The 23,348-nt window shown below is 37.7% G+C and overlaps 1 protein-coding gene across 5 annotated transcripts in view; it reads left to right on the top strand.

Annotated features, from left to right (window-relative positions):
* The window catches only part of ankrd13b (ankyrin repeat domain 13B), a 421,315-nt gene extending 399,265 nt beyond the window's left edge, over window positions 1–22,050 (top strand). For 4 of the 5 annotated variants that reach the window (XM_048557095.2, XM_059655241.1, XM_048557094.2 and 1 more), the window contains 2 exons: window positions 507–583; window positions 10,835–22,050. In XM_048557095.2, the coding sequence (XP_048413052.1) occupies window positions 507–583; window positions 10,835–11,030 (273 nt within the window). In that variant the 3' untranslated portion in view covers window positions 11,031–22,050. Of the gene's footprint in view, window positions 1–506; window positions 584–9,409; window positions 9,449–10,834 lie in introns of all 5 variants that reach the window. The other variant, XM_059655242.1, reaches the window with a different exon arrangement.
* The last annotated feature ends 1,298 nt before the right edge of the window (window positions 22,051–23,348 follow it).

The raw sequence follows: 23,348 nt of genomic DNA, 5'->3' as shown, positions 1-23,348 counted from the left end.
CAGCACAGTCTCATCATATTTGGACATTTACAAACTTGATCTTTGATTTTTCAACTGCGTTTTTTCATTTGTCCAAGCCCAAGACAATCAGTTTACTTACTTACAAGATTGGTACTAATGAGAAAATGATGATTCAACCATTCCAGTACATCGTCTAGACAAAGCCTAAAGCAGGCCTCTCATCACACCATCCAACTACCTCTTAAATGCTTACAAAGCTTTGTCTCCATAATGTGATTTAAAAGACCATCTCACATGTTGATCACTTTCTAAAAGGAGTTTGACTAATTTTACAACTGGATTGAGGTGTCTGTTACAACTCTGGTTACTAAACATGTTTTGGATAAAAGAGACACCTGCAGCTTTAGGCTAGTTCAGATCGAGAACTAAGTTTAGAGCTTAGCTTTGTATCAATTAATCACAAGAACTCTAACTCACTAACATTTTGGACAGGTATCATGCTTCCAACTTTATTCACCTAATTTTTTATTTATTTTATTTTCTAGGTGACCATCTGGGAAGCACTGACCAACAGCAAGCCAGGAACACGCCCGATGATGTGTGAGGATAGAAAAGGAGAAAGGTAGTGCAGATTCAGAGACAATCATTTACTCTCAGAATCTTAGATACTATTTGGATTAAAGGCATTTCATTGCTTATGAATGTATATGCATTTGTAGTGTAACATATTCGTTAGGCAGAAACAAACTTGTGAGAAAATCACACCATTATTATTCATCTCTCAATGTGATTATCACAAAGCATCATTTTGTTGATCAATGGCAGAGAAAAGGCTCAGAATAAAAAGTTATAAATAACTTCTAGTAAGTCATACTCAGTTCATTTTGACATCAAGCAGGAATACGAGAATGACTACGAAAAGAAAAGAAGAGCTGAGAAGTGCCTTTTGTTTTTCAAATTTAAATGGTCCCACATGGTTATTGGTAGCAACTTACCTAGACAGGGCAAAGGGTGTGACATATTCCTGGTACATTGCTCATCTGATCACCTAATGGTTAGATGACATTGGACAGTACAGTACGTAAATGAATGCATAATGGTGTTTTGCTTACCCAGGTTTTCTTGAGCTGGTCAAAGAATAACTTTTGGACAAAGAATATGAATAATGGTAGTTGACTTAGCTGACATTCCAGAAATGACAGTCCACTTATCAGCTGATGCCATGAAGGCCTATATTTTGGACTTGCACAGTAAAATTTACAGTTAAATATTGAAGAAAGTTACATTGTTCCCGTGGACAACACAACGCCATTTCACGTTACATTTACTGAGCTCAGCCAGGTGATTAGCTCTCAAACTTTGTGCTACAGTAGTCTCATGTTTATCCCTCAGATGAAAGGCCATGACATCATACCTCTTCTATAACCTTTAGTCTTGCTTTATGTGAGCTTGCACCAGCTCAGGATTCCACAGAATTGTTGAATTCCGTGACTTTGTGGAAGGAGGTGACAGGTATAAAATCCACTAGGGGGCTCGGAGCATAATAAAATCTCCCTTATCACCTTAGGTTCGCAGAAAAGATGAACATATAATTGTTTCAGGAGAGTCTACCTAAATAAAAACACAATAATCCACATGTCAATAGCATTAACCTTGCAATGGGCCTTGGCGATTTGAGCTGATGTTTGGTCAATGTCCACATTGCCGCTGGCGAATTCTTGGAAAGCTGTCTGGAAAGGAGTGGTAATAAACCGGAAAACACCGCATTTCCTGCCAGGACCCTAAAGACAACAATATGAACAAGGACAGTTGTTCCAGGATCTGTTTGACAGGTTTACAAACTTGTTATAAATGATAATTAATATCTCATTGATCCTGTGTTTGGTGAGGATTTAAGGACTGCCTACCTCAGAAGGTGATCTTGAGTACCCAACATCTACTTTGAGTTAACTTGAGATGTCAAGAATTAAAAGAATTATGGATACTCTGAAAACATACTTATTCTCTGTGTGAGTGGCACCCAGAAAAGCCTTTAGAGTACATGAATTGCAGAACTCTACTGTAAGCATAAAGTAAATATCACTCATAATTAAAGTATAGGCACACATAATAATACTTTAATAACATTAATTCCTCTAATATTTACACATCGTGATTGTTGGTTGTGGCACATTACAAGCTCAAACCACCAAAGTAGACATTCACCCAAGCTTCCAAATACAGCAATGACTGTGCATTTTGTTCCTCTGTAGCTCATAGGTAATGCACAAGTTGCTTTGATGCTACTGACTGTGAGTTTGGATCACATTGTTTCTACTTTGGCCAAGCTTGGGTGTTTTACATGTGCCACATATTAATCTTAGAACTCATAGAATCCCCACAGTGTGGAAACAGGTCCTTCGGCCCCACAAGTCCACCCTGACTCTAAGAGCATCCCACCCAGACTGATCCACCTATTACCCATCTAATCTACACATCCCTGGACACTATGGGCAATTTAGCATGGCCAATCCACCTAGCCTGCACTTCTTTGGACTGTGGGAGGAAACCACAGCATCCGGAGGAAACCCACACAGATACAGGGAGAACTTGCAATCTCCACACAGACAGTTACCCATGGGTGGAATTGAACCTGGGTCCCTGGCACTGTGAGGCAGCAGTGCCGTCCACTGAGCCACCTAGGTTAGAAGGAAATGGTAAGATCCAGGTATCACCAATGATCAACAAGCATTAATTATGGACATGCCAAAGAGGTCATTTGTATTGTATTGCACCTAACTGCAAGGGTTGTTTGAATTAAATATAACAGTTCACCTGCTGAATTTGACATAAGGTTTTCAATTATCATGCACTGGGTTGGCTTTGTAAATCTGGATGAGTGTTTTATACAAAACAATGTCAATCTCGATTTATGTTATCAAGATCCAGTGGATTTCATAAAAGCAGAGAACATGCAGCCAGGGCTCTCAGTGCTATATAAACAAATGCTGTTTCCAACTGGCCCCCTTATAATTAATCCTTAGAGGGCTGAAGGACACACTTTATTCTCCTTTATGTTCAATGTTTCAGATAAACAGGCGTCCTTTTAGTCACGTGTCTACTCCAAAATGACATTTCTTCAACCTGATGTTAAATATATTGGCAAGTTGCAGTTCACTCTGAGCAGAAGCAGAGAATTTTGGGCTATTTTTGGACATAGTGCAGGAAAGTGCCAGCAGTCCGCAAAGAGTTAACAGATTTTACTTGCTGAATTTATCCTTTCATATGAATATTTTAGTATGTTGTTATATTATTCATAACTAAATAGGTTTTAATTTAAAACATTCATTACATGACTGGAGGGCTTTTTTTTAAAAAGAAAAAGTATTTTTCTACCGAGCTCAAATCCAAATTACTTACATTGTAAAATCTATTAAAGGCAGTGACAAAATAAATTATTCATCTCACTGTCACAAATTCAAATTATTCTTTTGATTACATATTGGAGAACTCTCAAAACAACTTCTGTAATATCCAACAAATGAAGCAATAAGCTATGGGAGCCAGAGTAGACCGTTTGACTGTTCTGTACCCTTTCATTCTTGATCCTACCACGAGTGGGAATATTTTATCCCTGTTTGCTCTGTCCAAACTTGTCATGATTTTGCATACTTTAATCAGATTTCCTTTTAACCTTCTCCCCTCCAAAGAAAACAGTATCAGCTTCTCCAACCTGTCTTCATAACTGAAATTCTTCATCCCTGAATGTTCTCAGGAATCTCTTCTGCACTCTCTTCAATGCCGTCCCATCTTTCCAAAGTGTGGAGTCCAGAACTAGACATAGCATTCCAACTGAGGCCAAATTAATGTCTCACATAAATGCAACAGAAACTCCTTGCTCATGTACTCTATTTCTCTTTTAATGAAATTTAATCTGAATTTGTTTATATTGCATCCTTTTTTAAAACAAGGGTGAAACAGTTACTATTCTGCAGCACCATGACACCACCTTGGAGTTGAAACAGATTGAAAGATAGTCAAAGGCTCTGCAATTCCCGTTCTCCTTCTCATTTCCCACATATGCTTGGGTGCATCTCATCTGTTCCAGTGCTTTGTCAACTTTAAGTATGGACCCAATACCTAGTTCTTGTCAATTATAAACCCATCTGTTTCACAAACATGGCCTGGGTAACATCTTTCTCCTCAGTAAAGACAGCTGAAAAGCTTTCATTCAATATCGCAGCTATGCCCCCTGCATCCACGACTTCACCTGACAAAGGAGCAGCACTCTGAAAGCTGGTGATTTCAGATAAATCTGTTACATTAGCTGCCAACTTCTTTTCATCCTTGCTCTTTGCTTCGCTTAACCCATTTGCTTTTCCACCATTCCTCAGAAAACGTTGATGTTCTGCCTGATTCTGAATTGCAATTTCCATCCAACACCTCTCATTAGTACAGCTTTTCTTTCTTATCATAATTTCTATGTCTTTTCTTATATAGTTAGCTCTGGATGTGTTTTCTCTGAGGAAATATACCACAACCATATCCAAACCATCTCTTCTATGAATGTTGCCCATTGTTTAGCTACAGTTCTTCCTACCAACTTTTGACTCCAATTTATTTGATCCTGTTCCATTCTTGCTCCATTGAAGTTGGCTATCTCTCAATTAATGACTCCTTCTGTAAATTGTTCATTTCTATGGTTGTCCTAAACCTAATGATATAATGGAAAATGGTTATAACACCTTCAAACAATGAGAGAAACTCAGGGCAGGTGTCTTGCACATTACCAAGAAAGCAAGAGGAAGGACTGCTGTATCTTCAGAACATCAGGGACTTAAGGGGCCAGCAAGTGGGTTTTTATCTATACTCGGGTCTCAGGGCGTGAAAGCCCCTCTACTGTGCTTAGCTAATGCTGGTAACGTAACCTTGGAGATTAAGGCTATGGCCAAAAGTAGGTGATATGTCAGGGCAGAAGAATGGTGTTTGTTTTCACTGGTCAGGCTCACAGCTGGAGCAGAGTGTTATTATCTCAGAGATGGTCAACACAGGGTGCCTTTCACTGAGAGCCCACCCCAAACCAATGGGTAAAAAATGATCACACTCTTTCTCGCCCAGGAATTGGGGAAGAGGTTGGGGATACATTTGTTGACTGGGTAACGTACACCTGCATTAACTCCAGCAGTGACAAGCTGAGGCCCTTAAAGTGGTCTATAATTATCCAGTTAAGGCCTCAATCTGTGTTGGAAAAAGTGGGAATGGACCTTTCAATCCCAAAAATAATTTGTGTGGAGGTAAGAGACAATGGGAACTGGATGTGCCTCCTCCCCGTCTGTTTAAATGTGCTCCATGCCTCCTACCTCATCTCCTCCAGGATTCAGCTCTCAGACTTAAGAGGAAGAAGAAATAACACTCTATTCACTTTGGAATTATTTTGATGTTCAGACTGTGTTCCATCAATGCTAAGAAAGCTCAAAAAAGTGCGAGCATGAATACGCCATAAAGTCCATTGAACCCATTGTACTATTGAATAAAATCATGGCTGAATTTCTGCCTCAACCCAATGCCCCTTCTCTATTTCAATATTGATTGATCCCTTTAGTGTGCAAAATTTTAGTCCGAAAGTATCATTAAAATGTCACATTTTCTGTATCGGATATGAATTCTTCAAAGTAATGAGAACAGAAAATTCTGGAAACACTCACGTCGAGCAGCACTCACAGAGAGCAAAATAAAATTAACATTTTCAATGGTTTAAAAGGTCATCGATCTGAAAACTTACTTTCTCTGTCTTTAACCTGCTGAATATTTCCAACATTTTGTGTTTTCTCTTTATTTCAGATTCTCTAAATCCTCAGCAGTTTCTTTCTGCTTTTAAAGAGATGTCTTTTGTTGCTGGAAATTAGCTGGTCAACTTTTCAATGAGTAAAATCATTACAGGAAATATACAATTTTGTTTAAAAAGATGAGATTGAAGGCTGTTTTTTTGAGTGAAAGAAGCATCTGCAACAAGATAGACAGATTAATGACACAATTAGGGATAATTTATTTAGACCTAATTGACATTACAGACATGAGAAATAAACATTCCAGGGTGCACAATATTTCAGAGAAACAGAGAGAATGGCCAACGAGGAGAAGCAGCCCTGGTAGCGAAAGATGATACAGGGCCTTGAGTGAAAAAGGATCTGGGCTATGAAAATCATGAAGTGGATTTGTATGGCTGAAAATAATGAACAGAAAAGAGTCAGAAAGTCCTGTTGGGAGCAGTTTTTTTCGGGGGCATCCTACAGTAATACAAGATTGGACAGAGCATTAAACAAGACAATCCTGACTTGTAAAAGTGGCAGTATAACAATTGTTGGGGTCTTCAATCTAAATATAGATTTGGATAATCAAATTGGCAACTACAAACTGATCTTCGGCAGTGTTGAGTGTTTTCATGACAATTTCTTGGAGCAGTACATTATGGAACCAACTGGGGATACAGCCATCTTAGATCTCATATTGTGCAGTGAAACGGGGTTAACCTGTAATGAAACAGTAAAATATCCTCTGGCAAATAGTGATCACAATTCCATTAAATTCTATTTTAAGGCTGCAAGTAATGTACTCCATAGACAAACATGAAACTTAAACAATGCTAATTACATAGGTATGAGAGGAGACCCAACTGAGATTATTTGGGTAAATAGACTGAAATATATAGCTGTAAAGGAAAAATGGGAAACATTTAAAGAAACAATTGAAACAGCTCAACCAAATTATGTTCCATGGAGAAACAAAACCTCAGCAAAAAAAAGACATCTGTGGCTCACAGAGGAAGTTAAAGATTAACCATGGAATCCCTACAGTGTGGAAGCAGGCTAATTGGTCCATTGAGTTGACACCAACCCTGAAAAGACCATTCTACCCAGACCCACCCCTACCCTATCCCTGTAACCCTGCATTTCCCATGGCCAATCCACCTAACCTGACATCTTTGGACCGTGGGAGAAAACAAGACCACCCAGAGGAAACCCATGCAGACAAGGGGAGAATGTGCAAACTCTACGCAGACAGTTACCCAAGGGTGGAATTGCTTGCCATTGAGCGACTCTGCCAGCCCACAACATAGTAAATTCACTTTATTGCAAGGGAGTTTGAGTACAGAATAAAGAAATCTTGTTAAAATTATAAGATGACAGGGTGTAGAGCTGGAGGAACACAGCAGGCCAAGCAGCATCAGAGGAGCCGGAAAGCTGACGTTTCGGGTCTGGGCCTTTCGGACCCTGTTGTGTTCATCCAGCTCTGCACCTTGTTAACTCAGATTCTGCAGCATCGGCAGTTCCTACTACCCCTTGTTAAAATTATACAGGGTTTTGGTGAGGTCACATCAAAACTCACACAGTTCTTCAGATCTCCACATTTATGGAAGTGCATTGGAGGTAATACAGCAAAGTTTCATTAAGTTAGTTCCTGGGCAAAAGGGATATCCGGATTGGCTGAAATATTCTCCAGGTTTTAGAAGAATGAGAAGCGATCTCCTTGAAACATTCCAGATTCTGAAGCAGCTTGACAGGGTGGACCCTGACGGACTGTTCTCACTAATCAGAGAATTTAAAAGGCAGGGGACAATGTCAAAATAAAGGGCTGGTCATTCAGGATTGAGGTGAAGAGAAATTACTTCACTCAAATGGTTACCAATCTTTGAAATTCTCTGTCCCGGGGGGGTTTGGAGTCTACACATTGAATACATTTAAGGCTGGAATAGACAGACTTTGGTCTCTCAGGGTATCAGGGGATACGAGGAATGGGCAGGAAAATGAAGTTGAAACTCAAGATCAGCAAGGATCATGTTGAACAGTGAAGAAGAATCGAGGAGCCAAATAGTCCACTGCTGCACCAATTTCTTGTGTTCTGTGTATAGTGGTGGTTGTTTAAGAAAGCAACACTTGTAAAATAGTAATGTGTCACAAATATATCAACTATTCCCCTGTAATTTTTCTTTTGGCTTTTTCCATCCCCAAAGCAGCTTGATTCCAATTTAAAAAGACGTATGTTGTCTTATTCAAGTTGGCCAAAGATGCCAGAATCCATAAAGCTTGTCCTAAATAGCCACACCTTGGAAACAGTTTTAAATTTCTTGTCACCCCCCCTTAATGTAAAATCCAAACATTACTTTGAAATAATTCATGGGAAAATAGGGATTTCACATGAAGAGTTAGCCGAAAGTGTGCGTCATTTCTCAGGTGGATAAATATAAATGAAATATATGTGCGATAAAGTCTTAAATCAGATTAAACGGATCAAAAGCTCACAAGGTAGCGAGGCTAAAATTGACGTGCAGGGAGCATTGACTTGAATATCAAAAACTAGGATGCTGCAAAGTTTGTAGCAGTTGTTTGATCCCAGATTTGGATTATGCCATAGTAGACAGTGATAACTTATCATGTCACTTCTTGCAACGATTCAGGGCCAGAAAGAAACACTATCCAGTGGCCTTGTCTTCCTTACAATTCAGGTCAGTGCAACTTTTCTATGGTGTTTTTAGCAGAAGCAGAGTGGCCATTTAGTTGACAGCTGTTGAGATATAAATGCTGTCTTTTGGAACTAGTGCTGGTTCAGTAATTAATTTAGATGCTTTTTGATCATTAGCTGTGCTTTGTTCTTCAGCTTCAGTTCAGGCAGAATTTTACTGCTATGGCCTGAATGAGGAATTGTATTCAGTGTGGTATCAGTTTAGTTAATGGGACTTCTGCTTACTGGTTCAGGCAAAAAAAAAAGCTGCACCTCTCTTGCCATGCATTCTGCTGAGTGTGTGAGCTAATATACAGTGCAGTTAACCTCGTACAGATGCAATGTGCTCCAGACTGATTGCAGTCTATGCTGAGTCTGTCAGATAAAGCACTTACTAGATATCCAACAGTGAAGTACAGGCAACAATTGAATTAGGCATTGCATCGTTATTGTTGTAAGTAAAACATAAAAGCTGCTCAATTTAAACAGTGTCAGAAATTTGCTCATTTTTACATCAAACAGTGTGCGTGATTTTCTTTTTAAATCAATAAGGGAATTTCTTCATTCTTTTCAGCAAAGAAAAGAGTGAGCAGGATTAAAATAACTATAAAGTTTTTGGTGACTCATAACCCGAAAGATAAACAATAACATGAGCTTGGCAATGGAATCTCAATCTAAGTTCAGTTTTTCTGGTAACAGATTTCCAAAGATTATGATATAATAGCCCCAGCTTCTGAACTGTGTGTAGACATTCAATCATTCAGGACTGTGGGAGCCTGGACTGCAAGATTCCCAAAAAAGTACAAAATGTTAACTTTTGTTTCCTGTCCTGTGAAGAGAGATCTGTTTGACACTTGCTGTACTTTTGCTTCAAATTTTTTGGGTGTATTTCTTTTGCCAACATTCTCATTTTTGCAATATCATTGTTAGGATGGCTGTGTGTATGATGGCAAACATGTTTGTTTTTCAGAAGATAAAATAAAGTCCTTCAGTGCTCAAAGGGTTAAAGGTAAGGACAGAGATTGGGGGCCACTGGATTTCTTTCACTGTGAAGTGATTCCTTTGCTTTCATTCACTGGTGTTGAACCTTAGGCCAGATGCAGTAATATCACAATTTTCTCTGGCAGTATGGTCTTTACAGGCTTGATGACACTCATTGGCAGCCCAACCAAAATAAAGAATGATAAATGGGATCACCTAAACCTGTAATAAGTATATTGCCAAATCTGACTGGTGTTATTACTAATATTATCAAACACAGCACTGTAGTTCTGATTTTCTATGCTTTGTGGGTGCTTTGTCATGATGGGTTGAGGTGGCTTTGAACCTGTACTTTGTTAGCATCTTTTAAGTCTTCCATGCCTTTCTGCTAATGTGGCATAGTGGAGTCTTGTGTACATTGGGTTTTAGATGAAGTGGTTGTCCAAACTGTTTCTAAAACAATTGATACACTTTGAACCAATGGTATAATTAATGACTGTGGCTGATTTAATGACCAGGTTTAGGTATCTGGTAAAGTCAACCAATAATTTGGTTACATGACTTGATACTATTCTTCTCACTATTGGTATTTTTTTCCATAAAGCTGTTAAACCTCAATCGGTTAAATTTCAGTAGTTTCAATACAATAAATATGTTAGTCCATTGTATCAGCTTAGAGAAAATGCTTGAAATTTAAACTGGTATAATACTTAATTTTTCTTTAACAATAGATTGTTTAAGGATTGCAGAAGTTTTAGACTTCACTGTAAGGCTGTGATTATTTGATATGGTCATGGATGATGACTGGAAGAAAATTCCATTACCTAGTACTGTTATCATACTTGGCTTCAAGTTTTGTTTATATATAAAAATAAATATTTTGTGCATGGGTATTTCTTCCAAAATACACTCTCTTGCTTAGTATTGCATTCCATGTTACTTCACATTATTCTCTGGGTGAAATATTACTTATAAACAGATTGAGACTCCAAAATTGTCAACATTGTACTTTAAACAATATCCTATTGTCAATGTTATCGTGCTTGGACAAACAATTCAGTGGTTGCAGCACTTTTAAAATGGCTGATCCCTTAAGTTGAAAGAACTAGTCAGCTTTTAGATGCATTTAACTGACCTTGTTTTGGATTTTCTGTCACTGTGAAAAGGATTACAAGGCAGTTTTGAATTACCAGCCCTAAAATTACTAAAAGAAATAATGGCTTAATTTGTGATGTCATGGCATTTTTAAGTAGTTCTCATAATACTGTCTGGTTCCTGAAAGTTTAACTTATACTATCAATATTGCGTTGTTCTGAGTCTGAGTGGTTGATCTTCAGGCAGGATGTTCCAGAAGAAAATTCACAAGCAATTATTTATCATTTCTTACTAATTTTGTGTACAATGATTGTTTCAGAACACCACAACACAATATTCTCAGTCAGCCCAGCACCCAGCACATACCCAGCAACCAACTATACCCCAACTATGATGAGCAGCTGCGACTGGCTATGGAACTCTCTACAAAGGAGCAAGAGGAAGTAGAGAAACGTAAACGGCAGGAGGAGGAAGAATTGGAACGCATTATTCAACTTTCACTCACTGAGAAATAGTATCGCCACTCGATTGTGCTTTCGTAACAGAATTTTTTAAAGATATAAAAATTAAAGGTAAAAAGACAATATGTAAGGTCACCAGTCCATGCATTACTTTTGGGCACAAAAGAGTGTCACAGTAAAGCAAAACGCAAGGCTGGTTTACAGCCACACAATTGTGCATTGAAAGCGCACCATTGAAAAATGCCTGAATAGCCCATATTTTATTCTACTGTCTTTCACATAATTCTTTGTACTTGGTTCAAGAACAACAATAACCAGAGGTTTATTTGTTTCCAATATTGATTACTTTAGGTCATGGCGACATTTTACGTCAGTGGAAAAAATGCTATTAGACTATTGGCTATCTGAATTGGAGCCATTACATGCAACTGGTCTTTTGTGTTGGAACATTGTTCTCTAACCTCTAGGGTTTAGAACTGAACCGAGTTCATACAAAATGCTTTAAGGAGTCTCCCCTGCCCCATCTCCCTTGTTTTATAAAGATCTCTTATAAAACAATGGATACCTAATTCCACTCCAAACTGCACATAAAACTTGTTAGTACAACTTCTAATGAGGAAACGTACAGACCTGATGAGAAATGCCACAGTGGTGCAGTACAGGAAGACACTGTGTGTGGTTAGAATCCATGCTCATTATCAGGGCAGTATAGTTTCTGTGTCCTACACATCATACTGGGAAACCTGATTGATAACAGCTCTATGCAACTGTTCATTACAAAGTGGACCAAATCTCAATTTATATTGACACAACAGCGTTGAGCTCAAGGTCCTAAGACGACAATTGGACCAATGCACCTTCTAAAAGCTAGATTTAAAGCAAACGGAAGAGGAGTGTCCACCTCTTATGACATCATGTTAGCCAAGCCTTGATTCAGTGCAAAATAGTTTGAACTTTCTAGCAATGCCAAGCCAGAAAGTAATCATTTTGCTTGGATGACTTAACGCACGGTCATGGTCATTTTCTGAACCTTTGCTACAGTGGAATGTTCATTCTCAAATGTCAATTATGAGAAAATTATTGAAATATCAAAATAACTCGGCTCCAAAACTGCAAGTATCAATTTTCAGAACAATGTGAATAAAATGTTTTAAAATCTCACTCTTTAATTCTAAGTTTATAAATGTAATTCTTGAAATATTGAAACCTCCATTGGGTATTTTGCAAAATGACCAGATTATTGGTTAATCTTGGTTTTCCTAATTTTGGAACTTGTTCCCTGTTCTGGCATTGGTATTGCAGACATAGACACTAACTTTTACACTAAAACTGATCAAGTGAATCATCAGATCTAACATAGCTATTGTTGATCAGTCGTAAAGACACAGTGTAATGGTGACCCTTTTGCTTTCACATTGATGAATTTATTTGCAACTCACAAGGCCACCAAGCAATTGAGCTGACTTTGACTGATACCTTGACCAGAGCAGATAAATGTTGCAGTTCTTGGCAACATCATCAAATGACTTTGTTAACAGCTGTAGAACATTATAAGATTGTGAAAAATGTATGTTTGCTAAAAATCAATGTTCAGTGTTTAGCTGAGAGTTGAAATGTCAGTTCTCCAGACTGAGAGAATATAGGTAATTAATATACGGCAACAAAAAAGTATAAGAGGACTGAAAAGAAGCTTATTTTGGCTTGACTGTCAGAGATTTTTTGAATCAGTGTATTTCACAGATGACACAAAGCTCGGCTGCGTTGTAAACAGTGTAAATATAGAAGTCAAATTACAAAATGAGAAAATAGATTGAGTAATTTGGCAAAAGCCATGGCAAATAGATGTCAATGAAAACAAATGTAACGTCATCCACTTAGGAACCAAATGCACTTTCTGGGTGTTAAAATGTTACAAGCAGTAAAGGGTGCAAAGAGATTTGGGAGTCTCAGAATATCATGGACAGGAACAGATAATAATCCAAAAGGCTTTTGGTATGCTGGCTTCTATATCTAGAAGAATAGAACACAAAGGATAAAAGCTAAACCACTGCCACCCAAAGCCCTGGTGCAGTTTTGCACTACGCCAAAGGGATGAGAGTGGAACATACATTTAACAGGATGATACCTGGTCTCTAAGGATTAAATTGCAGGAGAGGTTACACAAACTAGCATTTTATTGCATATAATTTGGAAGATTTGGGCTGATTTAATTCAAGTTTTCAAGATGTTAATAGGTAGGGATAGATAAAACAGATTGTGAAAAAAAGACTTTCTTTCTATAGTCTTGAACATCCAAGAATAAGGAGAATTTAAAACACTAAGCCAGGCGTTTCAGAAGTGAAATTAAGAAGCTCCTCTGTAAGCAAGGGAGCTCAAAGTTTGAAAATCTCTTTTGCAAATGGCAACAATGCCATTGACCTTGTGCCAGATCAATTGTGAATTTTAAAATAAAGGTTGTTAGATTTTTGTTAGCAGAAGATATTAAAGGATAGGGCAAAGGTGGAGTTAGGTTGAAGATCATTGTGATCTCATTAATAAGTTCCCTCCCCCTGCTCCTATGTATCTTTGAATATCATTGTACAAGTCTGGAGCACGTCACCAACAAGTAGAGAACAACGGATGAATGTTTCATCAAAGGGGTCAGATAACATAAGCCATAAAGAATAAGCATTATGAATTACTTTGACATCTGAAGTCACCATGTACTATTATTTTATAGGGCATTTATTGCAGTGTTTTGATAAAGATTAAGATGTTCTGTACACAGTTGCTATGGGGGCATGTTATTTTTCAGCAATGGTTGCCAAAGGTGACTCAGAATATTCAGTCATTAATGCATGATAAAATATTCCATGAAAACATAAATGAATCATAACATCTCTAGCAAAGAGTTTAATCAACCACTGGTATTTTCACAGTGATATGAAATAACTGGCATCTCCCCATAGTAAACTTCTAATTACTTACCATAATGATAATTAGCAAAGATGTCAACAGTTTTTCAGGGACGCTGGGTGCACTGCCCATCAACATCTGTGCAATATCTGCAAAGAAAGATAATGATCCATTCAGAATAAAATTTAATGGAGATGCTTTGAAGGCTGTTCTTGCATCTCAACATCCAGTTAATAATGGTGATAAACTTTTATGCTATACACGACAGGAAACATAAGTGAAAAACATGTTAGTTAGCAGTAAGAAAGGAAGGTACAATGTTTTACACCGGTGGAATAACATTGAAAAAAAGAATTTATGAAGATTGTAAGATAGTTTCTAGAGAAGTAATCTGGTGAGAAATTAAATAGTTGGGTTAAGGATATACTAGAAAAGTGCAGGTTAGTTGGAACTAAAACTTTCTTCTGAAATGCCTGAAATAAATTTAAGACTGATTTAAATTTCATCTTGAAATAAGACAGTGGAATAAAGTTAAATACTAATTATGTGGCTATATACAGTTTTTGAGTTGTGCTGATTTAACTGATGCGTGCTTCCACCTCTTCAAAAAGCCGTTTGATAATCTGGGGACTATCTCCATTTGCAGCTTCTTTTCACATCCATTTGACAGCTGCATCATAGCAATGTGGCATTTTCATTGATTCAGGCAATTGGAGCAGCCTCATGGAGAGATATAGTGATAAACCTTCTTTAAGAAAGGATCAGAAATTACAGAAACTCATTTCTACAGAGACCGTAGGCTACAAAACACATTCTGAAGGCCACAATAGACAATGAGTACTTAAAGGTTTGCATCTGATTTATTTTAAAAATCTGCATTCATACTGTCTCTTTACCATTTGGGTCTATATGTTTCTAATTCTGTAACTAAACGACAGGCTGAGTTCACATGATCTTAACTTACTGGAAATTTGAAGAGAATGACCCAGGGATTGGATTACGGCTGAATTGGGATGTATTCTTTCAAACCAATGTGATGGCTGTAGAACTACTGCAGATTGATCTACCAGTCTCACAAGGATAATACCAGCCGACTAGCGTCATCAGTTTTCTGCAGTCCAATTTCATGAGCAACCACTCTTAATAAAAGAAACAAAACCTCTTCAACTTCCACAATGGATGCAAAGTACAGTAAGTGTGTGATTATTCCTCAGCATAGGCTCCAAAGAAAACCTTGCAACTCTTTCCAAAGGTAATCTTATTCATATGTTTCAAGCTGTCATTTTCCAATTGAACATGTCAACGTGAGCAATTGGGCTTGATAGATATCTGCATAATGATGGATGCTGATAGATGACGTTCACGAGCATTTTGAGACCACAATTTGATCTATACATAATGGAAGTGGCATGAAGTCTAAGACAGTTATAGTGCAATTGCGGTTTGGCGGAACTGTCACATTAAAAATATAAATGAAGTGTTTTAGGCTACCTTGAGTTATAGCAAGTGCAGTTTAAACAATTTCCTGTTTGCAGTTATAGGTTTCTCACAAGGGATCCAAAAAGCCTTCTGGCTCCATCACTCTTAGTGCAGTATCTTCTTGCCCTATTAAATAGTATAGTTGTGATCAATAGTTTTGTTATGCGGGGGAGGGAGGAATTAATCAGTTTGTTTGGTATGCATAATGACGTTGTAAATGCAGTATTTTTGAATTAATGTACAATCTTATGTGATGACTCGATTAATACGTGGTTATTTCCATTCATAAAGAATCTTGGATGAAACCTGACTGACCTTAACATTTCACACCATGGCGTGTGCAGCAGCAACCTTTTAAATGCACATGTAGTGACTATATTGGGTTCAGCCAGATGAACCTTATAGACTAGGAGTTCATGATTGGGCCTGTTAATCTGGTCCCGTTAGGGAACCTTGGCTGACAGATAAAAGGGGAGTGTCCGAGATACTGGCACTCTGAGAGCTGACTCTGAAGAGGCAGTACTAAGCTCAAGGACTGTTCACAAGTAAACAAAAAGTGATTTGGTGATAGGATACTGGCCTGTATGGAGCTATTTCAGTACAGTTAGAACTTTAAAGGGCCATTGTCTTCATGAGTGATTTTATCAACTTCTTTCCAGAAAATAAACTCATTTTGCAAAAATAAAATGAACAAACCCACACAAGTGCAAGAGAGCAATTTTATATACATATTTCTGAGAAGTCAAGGGACAAGGACATGGTTGTTGAGTAGAGTGCTCTAAGTAATAGTCTTATCAACCAAGCACTTAAATGTGAATCAACATGTCGAGCATTAATTCTACAAATGAGGGAATCCTGCCCACAGATGACTGCACTTGGATTACCGAGTTAATGTGGAGTCTGTTGTTTGGCTCTTTATATCCATAGGGAGCTAAAACTCAAACAATTACTAGTCTAAGTGATGCAGCTAACAGTAGGATGCTTTAAAATAATCCCTAGGTGTCAATTTTTTTGATGCAGGAGCTTATTACATGAGAGGGAAATCCAATGCCTATGGTGCTTTAGGTTATGAAAGGATGTGTTTCACAATTTACCAAGTGCTGGTATATTATTATTTATGAGCTTGATGTTTTATCTCTTAGAACGTATTTTTCAAGAAAATGGAGTAGGCATTAGGAAAATTGTTTTCTATGATTTCAGATTTGTCAACCAAACATTAAGTTTTCATTAATTTCATCGAGCTGTGGGTGGTTTAGTGTGACATACTAAAATAAATTAATGCTAGAAAATTAATATAGGCAGTTTTAAATTGGAGTTTAAATTAAATATTTGTCGTTAAAGGCCAAATTTATTGAAATCATTGAAGGTCATGGAAACACCTTTAACTGCCTGCACCAAGTGAACTTGATTCTGAATATCGTAGTTTCATGAAATTCAACACAGAGTGAGGGAATAGATCTTATCTCAGACAATTCTCCCAAGGCAACGTGCATAATGGAGCCACACCGTCCAAAAGACACAGGGATTGACAGAGGGTGAGAGAACAATGTCTCCATCTCCTTTTTTGCACCAGTTTCCATCAGCCCTCTTCAAATGAATTGACAGAACTTCCCTCCACTGTATGTCCCCTCTCAACCCTACCCCCTCAGACATGGAAGCAAATGTGTTAAGTTACCCTAGGCCATTCTCAACAAGCACCCAGCAATCAGACACAGTCATCCGCAAAATAAAGTCACTCACCTCTTACTGGCTCATCAATGTACTTCTGAGAGCGGGACAATCTAACAGAAGTCTAAGGCACAAATAAAAGTGAAAATACATACTTATTAAATGTATAAACAAGTGATAACTAAAATCTTGAGGTAGACCTGAAATTACACTGTAGAATAAATGACTGTGTTCAAAATAACAGAGTAAGAGTATAAAAAGACTTCAATATTGACCAGTTGTCAGCTTCAAAATCTGTTAGACAGATTGATATGCTTTGGACAGGTTTCGAGATAAGAATTTACATTCCAAGCATTTGATCGGAATCTATTGAAAACTTGGTCCACTCCAGTCATATGACACAAAAAAAGGAAAGAAAATTGACTTCTGCTTTATAACTGTGTGTGTGTGTGTGTGTGTGTGTGTGTGTGTGTGTGTGTGTGTGTGTGTGTGTGTGTGTGTGTGTGTGTGTGTGTGTGTGTGTGTCTGTGTTCAGGTTAAGCTTGGACAATATACCACATTCTGGATCAAGTCAAAAATAGGAATCACTGGTTAAAAACTTGGTGCTTATTAAGCAACTCTGGCCCAGGTTAGTAATTAATCAGCCAAACCTTTTTCTCCCCAAAATATCCTCCTGCCTCTGTAAATCAGAGAGAAACATTCCCAGTGCAAAGCAAAATGCAAAATGTTTCCATGTTTCTTTAACTCCAGTTCTGAATGTATGTGTGTGCAAAATGATTCATTACAGTTATTGAAATTAAATATAAAAAGAAGAATCCCCAAAATGATTCACGTTATCTTTCTCTGCTGGTAACTTTAGAAAGATTATCTGAGCTGTGCAATTCACAAATGTTTGGAATTGCATTTGTTGATCTGTTGAGTTGGTAGCACAAATTCTAAGTTTTCCTGTATATTTTTGTCCATTTCATACATTGTTATTTCCAAGTACATCTGTTTTTACCTTAAGAAATGTTTGCAATCTACACACCTACTCACCAGAAAATCTTTTAAATCTCAAGTAAAGGTCTATAAAACCTAGGCACAGTGGCTCAATGGTTAGTACTGCTGCCTCATACCACCAGGGACCTGGGTTCAATTTCAGCCTTGGGTGACTGTGTGTGCAGGGGGTGAGGTGGTTTGCAAATTCTTTCTATGCCTTTGTGGATACCCTCCAGGAGCTCTGGTTTCCCCCCCACAGTCCATAGATGCAAGGTTAGGTGGATAGGCCATGCAAAGTTGCTCATAGTGCCCAGATTGCAGAGGTTAAGTTGATTTGCTGTGGAAAATGCAGGATTACAGGGATAGGATGGGGTGAGTCCAAGGGCTGAATGACCTACTCCCACACTGTAGGGATTTAATGATCTCACCTGCCATCACTTTCAGAACAATTTGAAGTAATACTTTCTGTAATCATTCACCAAAACGGAGACAAATAATGTAGGATTTTTACATCCTCAAATTAATATTAAAGAGGAGGCCATATTTCATTTCTGAATACAAAAAAAAAGACAAAACACTTGTTGGTGATTTTAGGGCATGAAATCTTACACGCCCAGCCACTTATGAGTAGTGCTAACTGCTAGAAATTAATATGAGGTTCCAGAAAGCAAACTATCATTAGATGCACATGATGTAGCATAAGACATGTTTGACTAACACCCTTCTCCCCACCTTTGCTGCTCAATATGACCCATTGTCCTCTTAGGAGCATTGGCCTGTAAAAAATATCTATTTTGTAGTATTTTTCACCATACTGTATGCCTCAAAGTGTTTTTTAGCCAATGAAGTGCTTTTTTTGATGCATACTCACTTTGGCATGTTGGAAATGTGGCAACCAATTTGCAGACAGCAATCTCCCACAAACAGCAATGAAATCATTTCCAAATAATTTGTTATTGTAATGTTGATTGAAGGACAACACCTCTGCTGTTCTATTAAAAAAGGTGCATGGGATCTTTTACGTCCACCTATGAAGTCAAATGGAGAGTTGGCTTGGCATCTGATCTGAAAGACAACCCTACTGACAATGCACAGCTCCCTCAGTGCTGTATTAGATTGCCAATGTGTTCAAACTTTGTGTTCAAACTTTGAAATGGGCTTTGAACTTAAAACCCTATGACCCAGAGGCAACAGTTCAACCAACTGAGTCAATGTGGACATACAAGAGAACATTCCTGTTCATCCAACTGGGGATGAAGGTTATAGACTTCATGTATCATCCCATCGATTATTTTCTTACATACCTCACAAAGGTTAGGATAATTTATGGTGGCAAGCAAATACATCGAGGAACATTTCCCATTCACATCTAGAAATGTAACATTTTAGGTTGAACATAGCTAATTATCTATGGTAGGGTTGCACCATTTGACATTCTGTTTGTTAAATGACAAACTCAAAAGGAATGATTGGATTAATAATCACCATCCTGAAATTGCAACCGTGAGATGACATTTTCACATTAATTTCAAGCAAAAAGTATTTTCTGTACCTAATCATTTATATTGTGAGAAAATTGTTGTCAAATTTACTCGGGTTAACTTTCCCAAAGTGTCTTTGTGTAAACATAATGTTTAAACCAAAGCAATAGAAATTTGTTTCTATTAGCACACAAGAAATGTGAACAGCTGCATCTTTTATGCACAACCTAAATTTCCCGTTTCAAATCCAATTACTTGTAGGCATATTATCTACTGTTTAAGTTAGCAAGAAAACTAATGTGATAAAAATTCAAATTTTCCTCAAATTGTTTTCATAAATTATTTTGCTAACAGTAACAATTTGAATTAGATTGGTTGTTCCTAACTACTTAACAGGAAGTGTAAGAGTATGCCATGATAAAAGTTGTGATTTGGTCTAAATTTTCCAAGTAACTCCATTAGAAAATTTCTGTTTAACCCGCTCAAAGATGCTATTGCACACCTCTGAATCAGGTGGAATTTGAACCTAGATCTCCTGCCTCAGAGATAGGGACATTATCTCTGTGTCACAAGCATCCCAAACAGCTGTTTTATGCAAATACAATTGTTATGCTATTGATTAATAATGTTCTTAACATAACCTTCTCAAAAGATTAGGTCTGATCTGATACCAATAAATACTATCTTGAGAGTCTGACTTATAAATGCATTTGACAACAGTTTAACAAGTAGAAATCGTAAACCTGTTGAGAAAATAAACACTTGATTCCACAGAACAATCTGTTATTACAAGATTCTGGTTGTATAACTCCTCTTTCTCCTGATCCCAGAAAAAGATCAGCTATACCTGAGGTGTGCATTGATCTCCATAAGACAACACATCAACTAGATTGTTTACAGCTGTGAGTTTGTAATAAAGAGATTTATGGCACTTTATGTAAGACAACCTTAGTTTTTACAGAGATTTTCTCTCTACTTCCTATGAAAGATGGAAGTCTGATTTAATTGCTTTAGTGTCTGGGCTTAATTCAAAGATGGGAACCTTAAAAATTGATTTTACTTTCTCACAAGTGCCAACGTTATCCAACATTAAGTGGGACAGTGGAGGCATAAATTCTGAATCCTTAAAGTGCAACAGCTGTGGCTCACTAGAGGGTTCTTTTTAAAGGCATAAACTAAAGATGATCCAAATGGCCTGAGATCATCTCCAGATATTCTTTGATCACCTGCCAACATCTCTCTTGAAAATATCCTGGCCTTCCCATTTTGTGTTTCAATGTTATCAATGGATAAGCCCATCCGGCTCTGAGGATTGAGCTTGGAGTTTGATTTGGAAGCTGCTTTATTTCTTTTATAAATTGAACTCATTTTGTGAAGAATTTTAAGTTTATGCAACAGCTGAAAGGCTGCTGATAAAAGGTCAGTCATCTCCAGCGCCACTCATTGTTTATATTAGACTAGTGGCAAAATAACACGTGTTTCTTAAAACACAGAGCAGCAGTACAAACAGTGTGATATTGTAATCGGCTGTGTTGAAGAAGTTTCTTATGAAAATCAATAACACTCAGAGCTCATCTCTGGTGCTGCCCTGCCTCTATAATACTCCTTACCATAGATTTTCATTGGTTGCTATCCAACATGACACAATCCCAGTTGTGCTTTATGGAGCCTGTTAACATTCAAGTGATGTGTCTGCTTCCCCTTATTATGGAACACACACGGTTCTGAGTCAGTCTTGATTGTCACTGGAACTTAAGAGTTCAATGCTCAGTGTCCCTGCATGCGAATCCAGTATTCTACCTCTATAACCACTGGGCCTTCAAGAAGGGGCATTTCTTTATTAGGAAGGCAGCCATAAACAGTCAATACTGTATTCATGATGATCAGTATCTCAAGACTGCTACAGTTAAGAGCTGGCATAAGACAGATCAATTCTGTCAAGGTAATACTAATTGATACTGAAAGGCTTAAGTATGTCCTAATTTTGTCTCTTGTTCCTTTGCATTGTAAACCAAATACATTATATACCCACAGGCAGTGGTACAGCCATTTGAGAAAGACTGAGCATCCATTTGTCTAGCATCCTAAGTACAAAACACTAATAGACACTGTACAACTGCAGTACATAGTATGGACTACACTTCACACAATTTTTATCTGCAACATGACTCGAGATCATAAATAAATACATCTCAATAGAATGTCAACAGCTTGGTGGAAACTGCTCAATACCGAAGCAATACACTCTCAACTCTTAGCTAGGGGTGTTTGTAGTTACAGCCTGCTTACTAAAGAATGCAATTTTTAAAATGTTTGGTGAATGTGGAGATAGATTTACTTGAATCCAATGTTGAGGAAACAAAACTGCCCATTTATGGTGTGTGACATTTCTGCTCATGTCCTTTACAATCAATTTGATTTTAACATGCAAATTTTCAAATGGAGATGTTTACATGATTTGTTGAGTTGAGTTATTATTTGATAACCAATGTTTCAGGCTGAGGAGACCAATTAACTAAGGTTTTAGTGTAATCTCTATGGTGCTGTTGAATAAAATTTGAAATACAATTTTATATTTGTGTACAGTTTGAATTTATGTGAATGCTTAATGTATGGTTAAATTCACACACACACGCACTAGACTTAAGATAGAGTCAAAGCATATTCCTTGTCATTTTCCAAATATTTAACAATAGTTACAAAGTCTTAAACTTGCAACTATTTCTGAATCATTCCATGTAACAAATTTCCAAGATACACATGCAGTCTGTTGGACGCCAACATTAACGTAACATCAAACTGCCATCTGTTTCTGATGGATGCTTAGTGGGAATCTGCTGCAAACCCCTTTGGGATTTGAACATTTTCTAGTGTTTTCTAGACCTACACAAGAGTTTCCACTCAGCCTTCTAAGTGTACAAGGCCATAGTGTGGAGGACACAGGGACTCGCAGTGACAGAAATCTGTCTTGGATGGTGGTGCAGAATAGGTGATATCAGAGCAGTTAGTGGAACCTGACATTCAGTGCCATTTGAGTAATGGAATTAAATATCGGACATTGTGCATAATGAGTGGTTGATTCGATACCAATTGTTGAGAACTACTGCCTAAGATACATTTCTACCTGCTTACGCGATGTTTGCAAAACCTCAATCTGAAATGGAGGACAGTGCTGTTCAGAAATGGGTGCACAAAAGGAAGAGAAAATGCTAGTGTTTTCTGCAGCAAATATTGTGGGGGGGTGGCAGTTATGGGCTCAAGCCTGCATAATGGCCTATGTGGTTATGTTCCAATTTGTAATGCAGTTTGAATACACAAAGAGAAATGCTAACAAAAAGTGTTTCCTTGGCAGAGGAGCAGACATTCCTCTTGTTGTCTGAGCACCAAGGATACAGTTTGTGGTATCATGAGGCCCAAAAATCACAGAATTGGCAGACAGGAGACTATTGAGTCCGTACTGACTCTCTTAATGAGCATTATAAACTCAGTACCACTCTCCTGATTCTTTCCCATTACATATCTACAGCAGTTATTCACACCTTACTTCTGGAATTCAACTCTTTTTTCCATGTTTGAACAAGGGTGTAATAAAGTCAGAAGTTGAGTGTCACTGGCACAACCCAAACTGAGTGGTAATGATGTTATTGCTTTACGAGTGTTGCTTGATAGCACTTTTGACCTCCCTTCCATTTGTGACGCTGGAGGCCTTAGGAGGGAGTGAAAGGGATCATTGAAACTTCACTTTTGGCTAAAGATCTCTGCTTCAACCTTGCCTTTTGCTCTGAAATTGCTGGGCTCCATCATTTTTGATGTTGGGATTACTTTGGAACCTCCACTTCTCGTTAATTGTTGAATTGTTCACTTGAAATAA

The sequence above is a fragment of the Stegostoma tigrinum genome, chromosome 27 (assembly GCF_030684315.1).
Source record: "Stegostoma tigrinum isolate sSteTig4 chromosome 27, sSteTig4.hap1, whole genome shotgun sequence".
NCBI lineage: Eukaryota > Metazoa > Chordata > Chondrichthyes > Orectolobiformes > Stegostomatidae > Stegostoma > Stegostoma tigrinum.
Note: the sequence above shows the minus strand (reverse complement) of the source record. Positions and strands in the feature narration are given on the sequence as shown.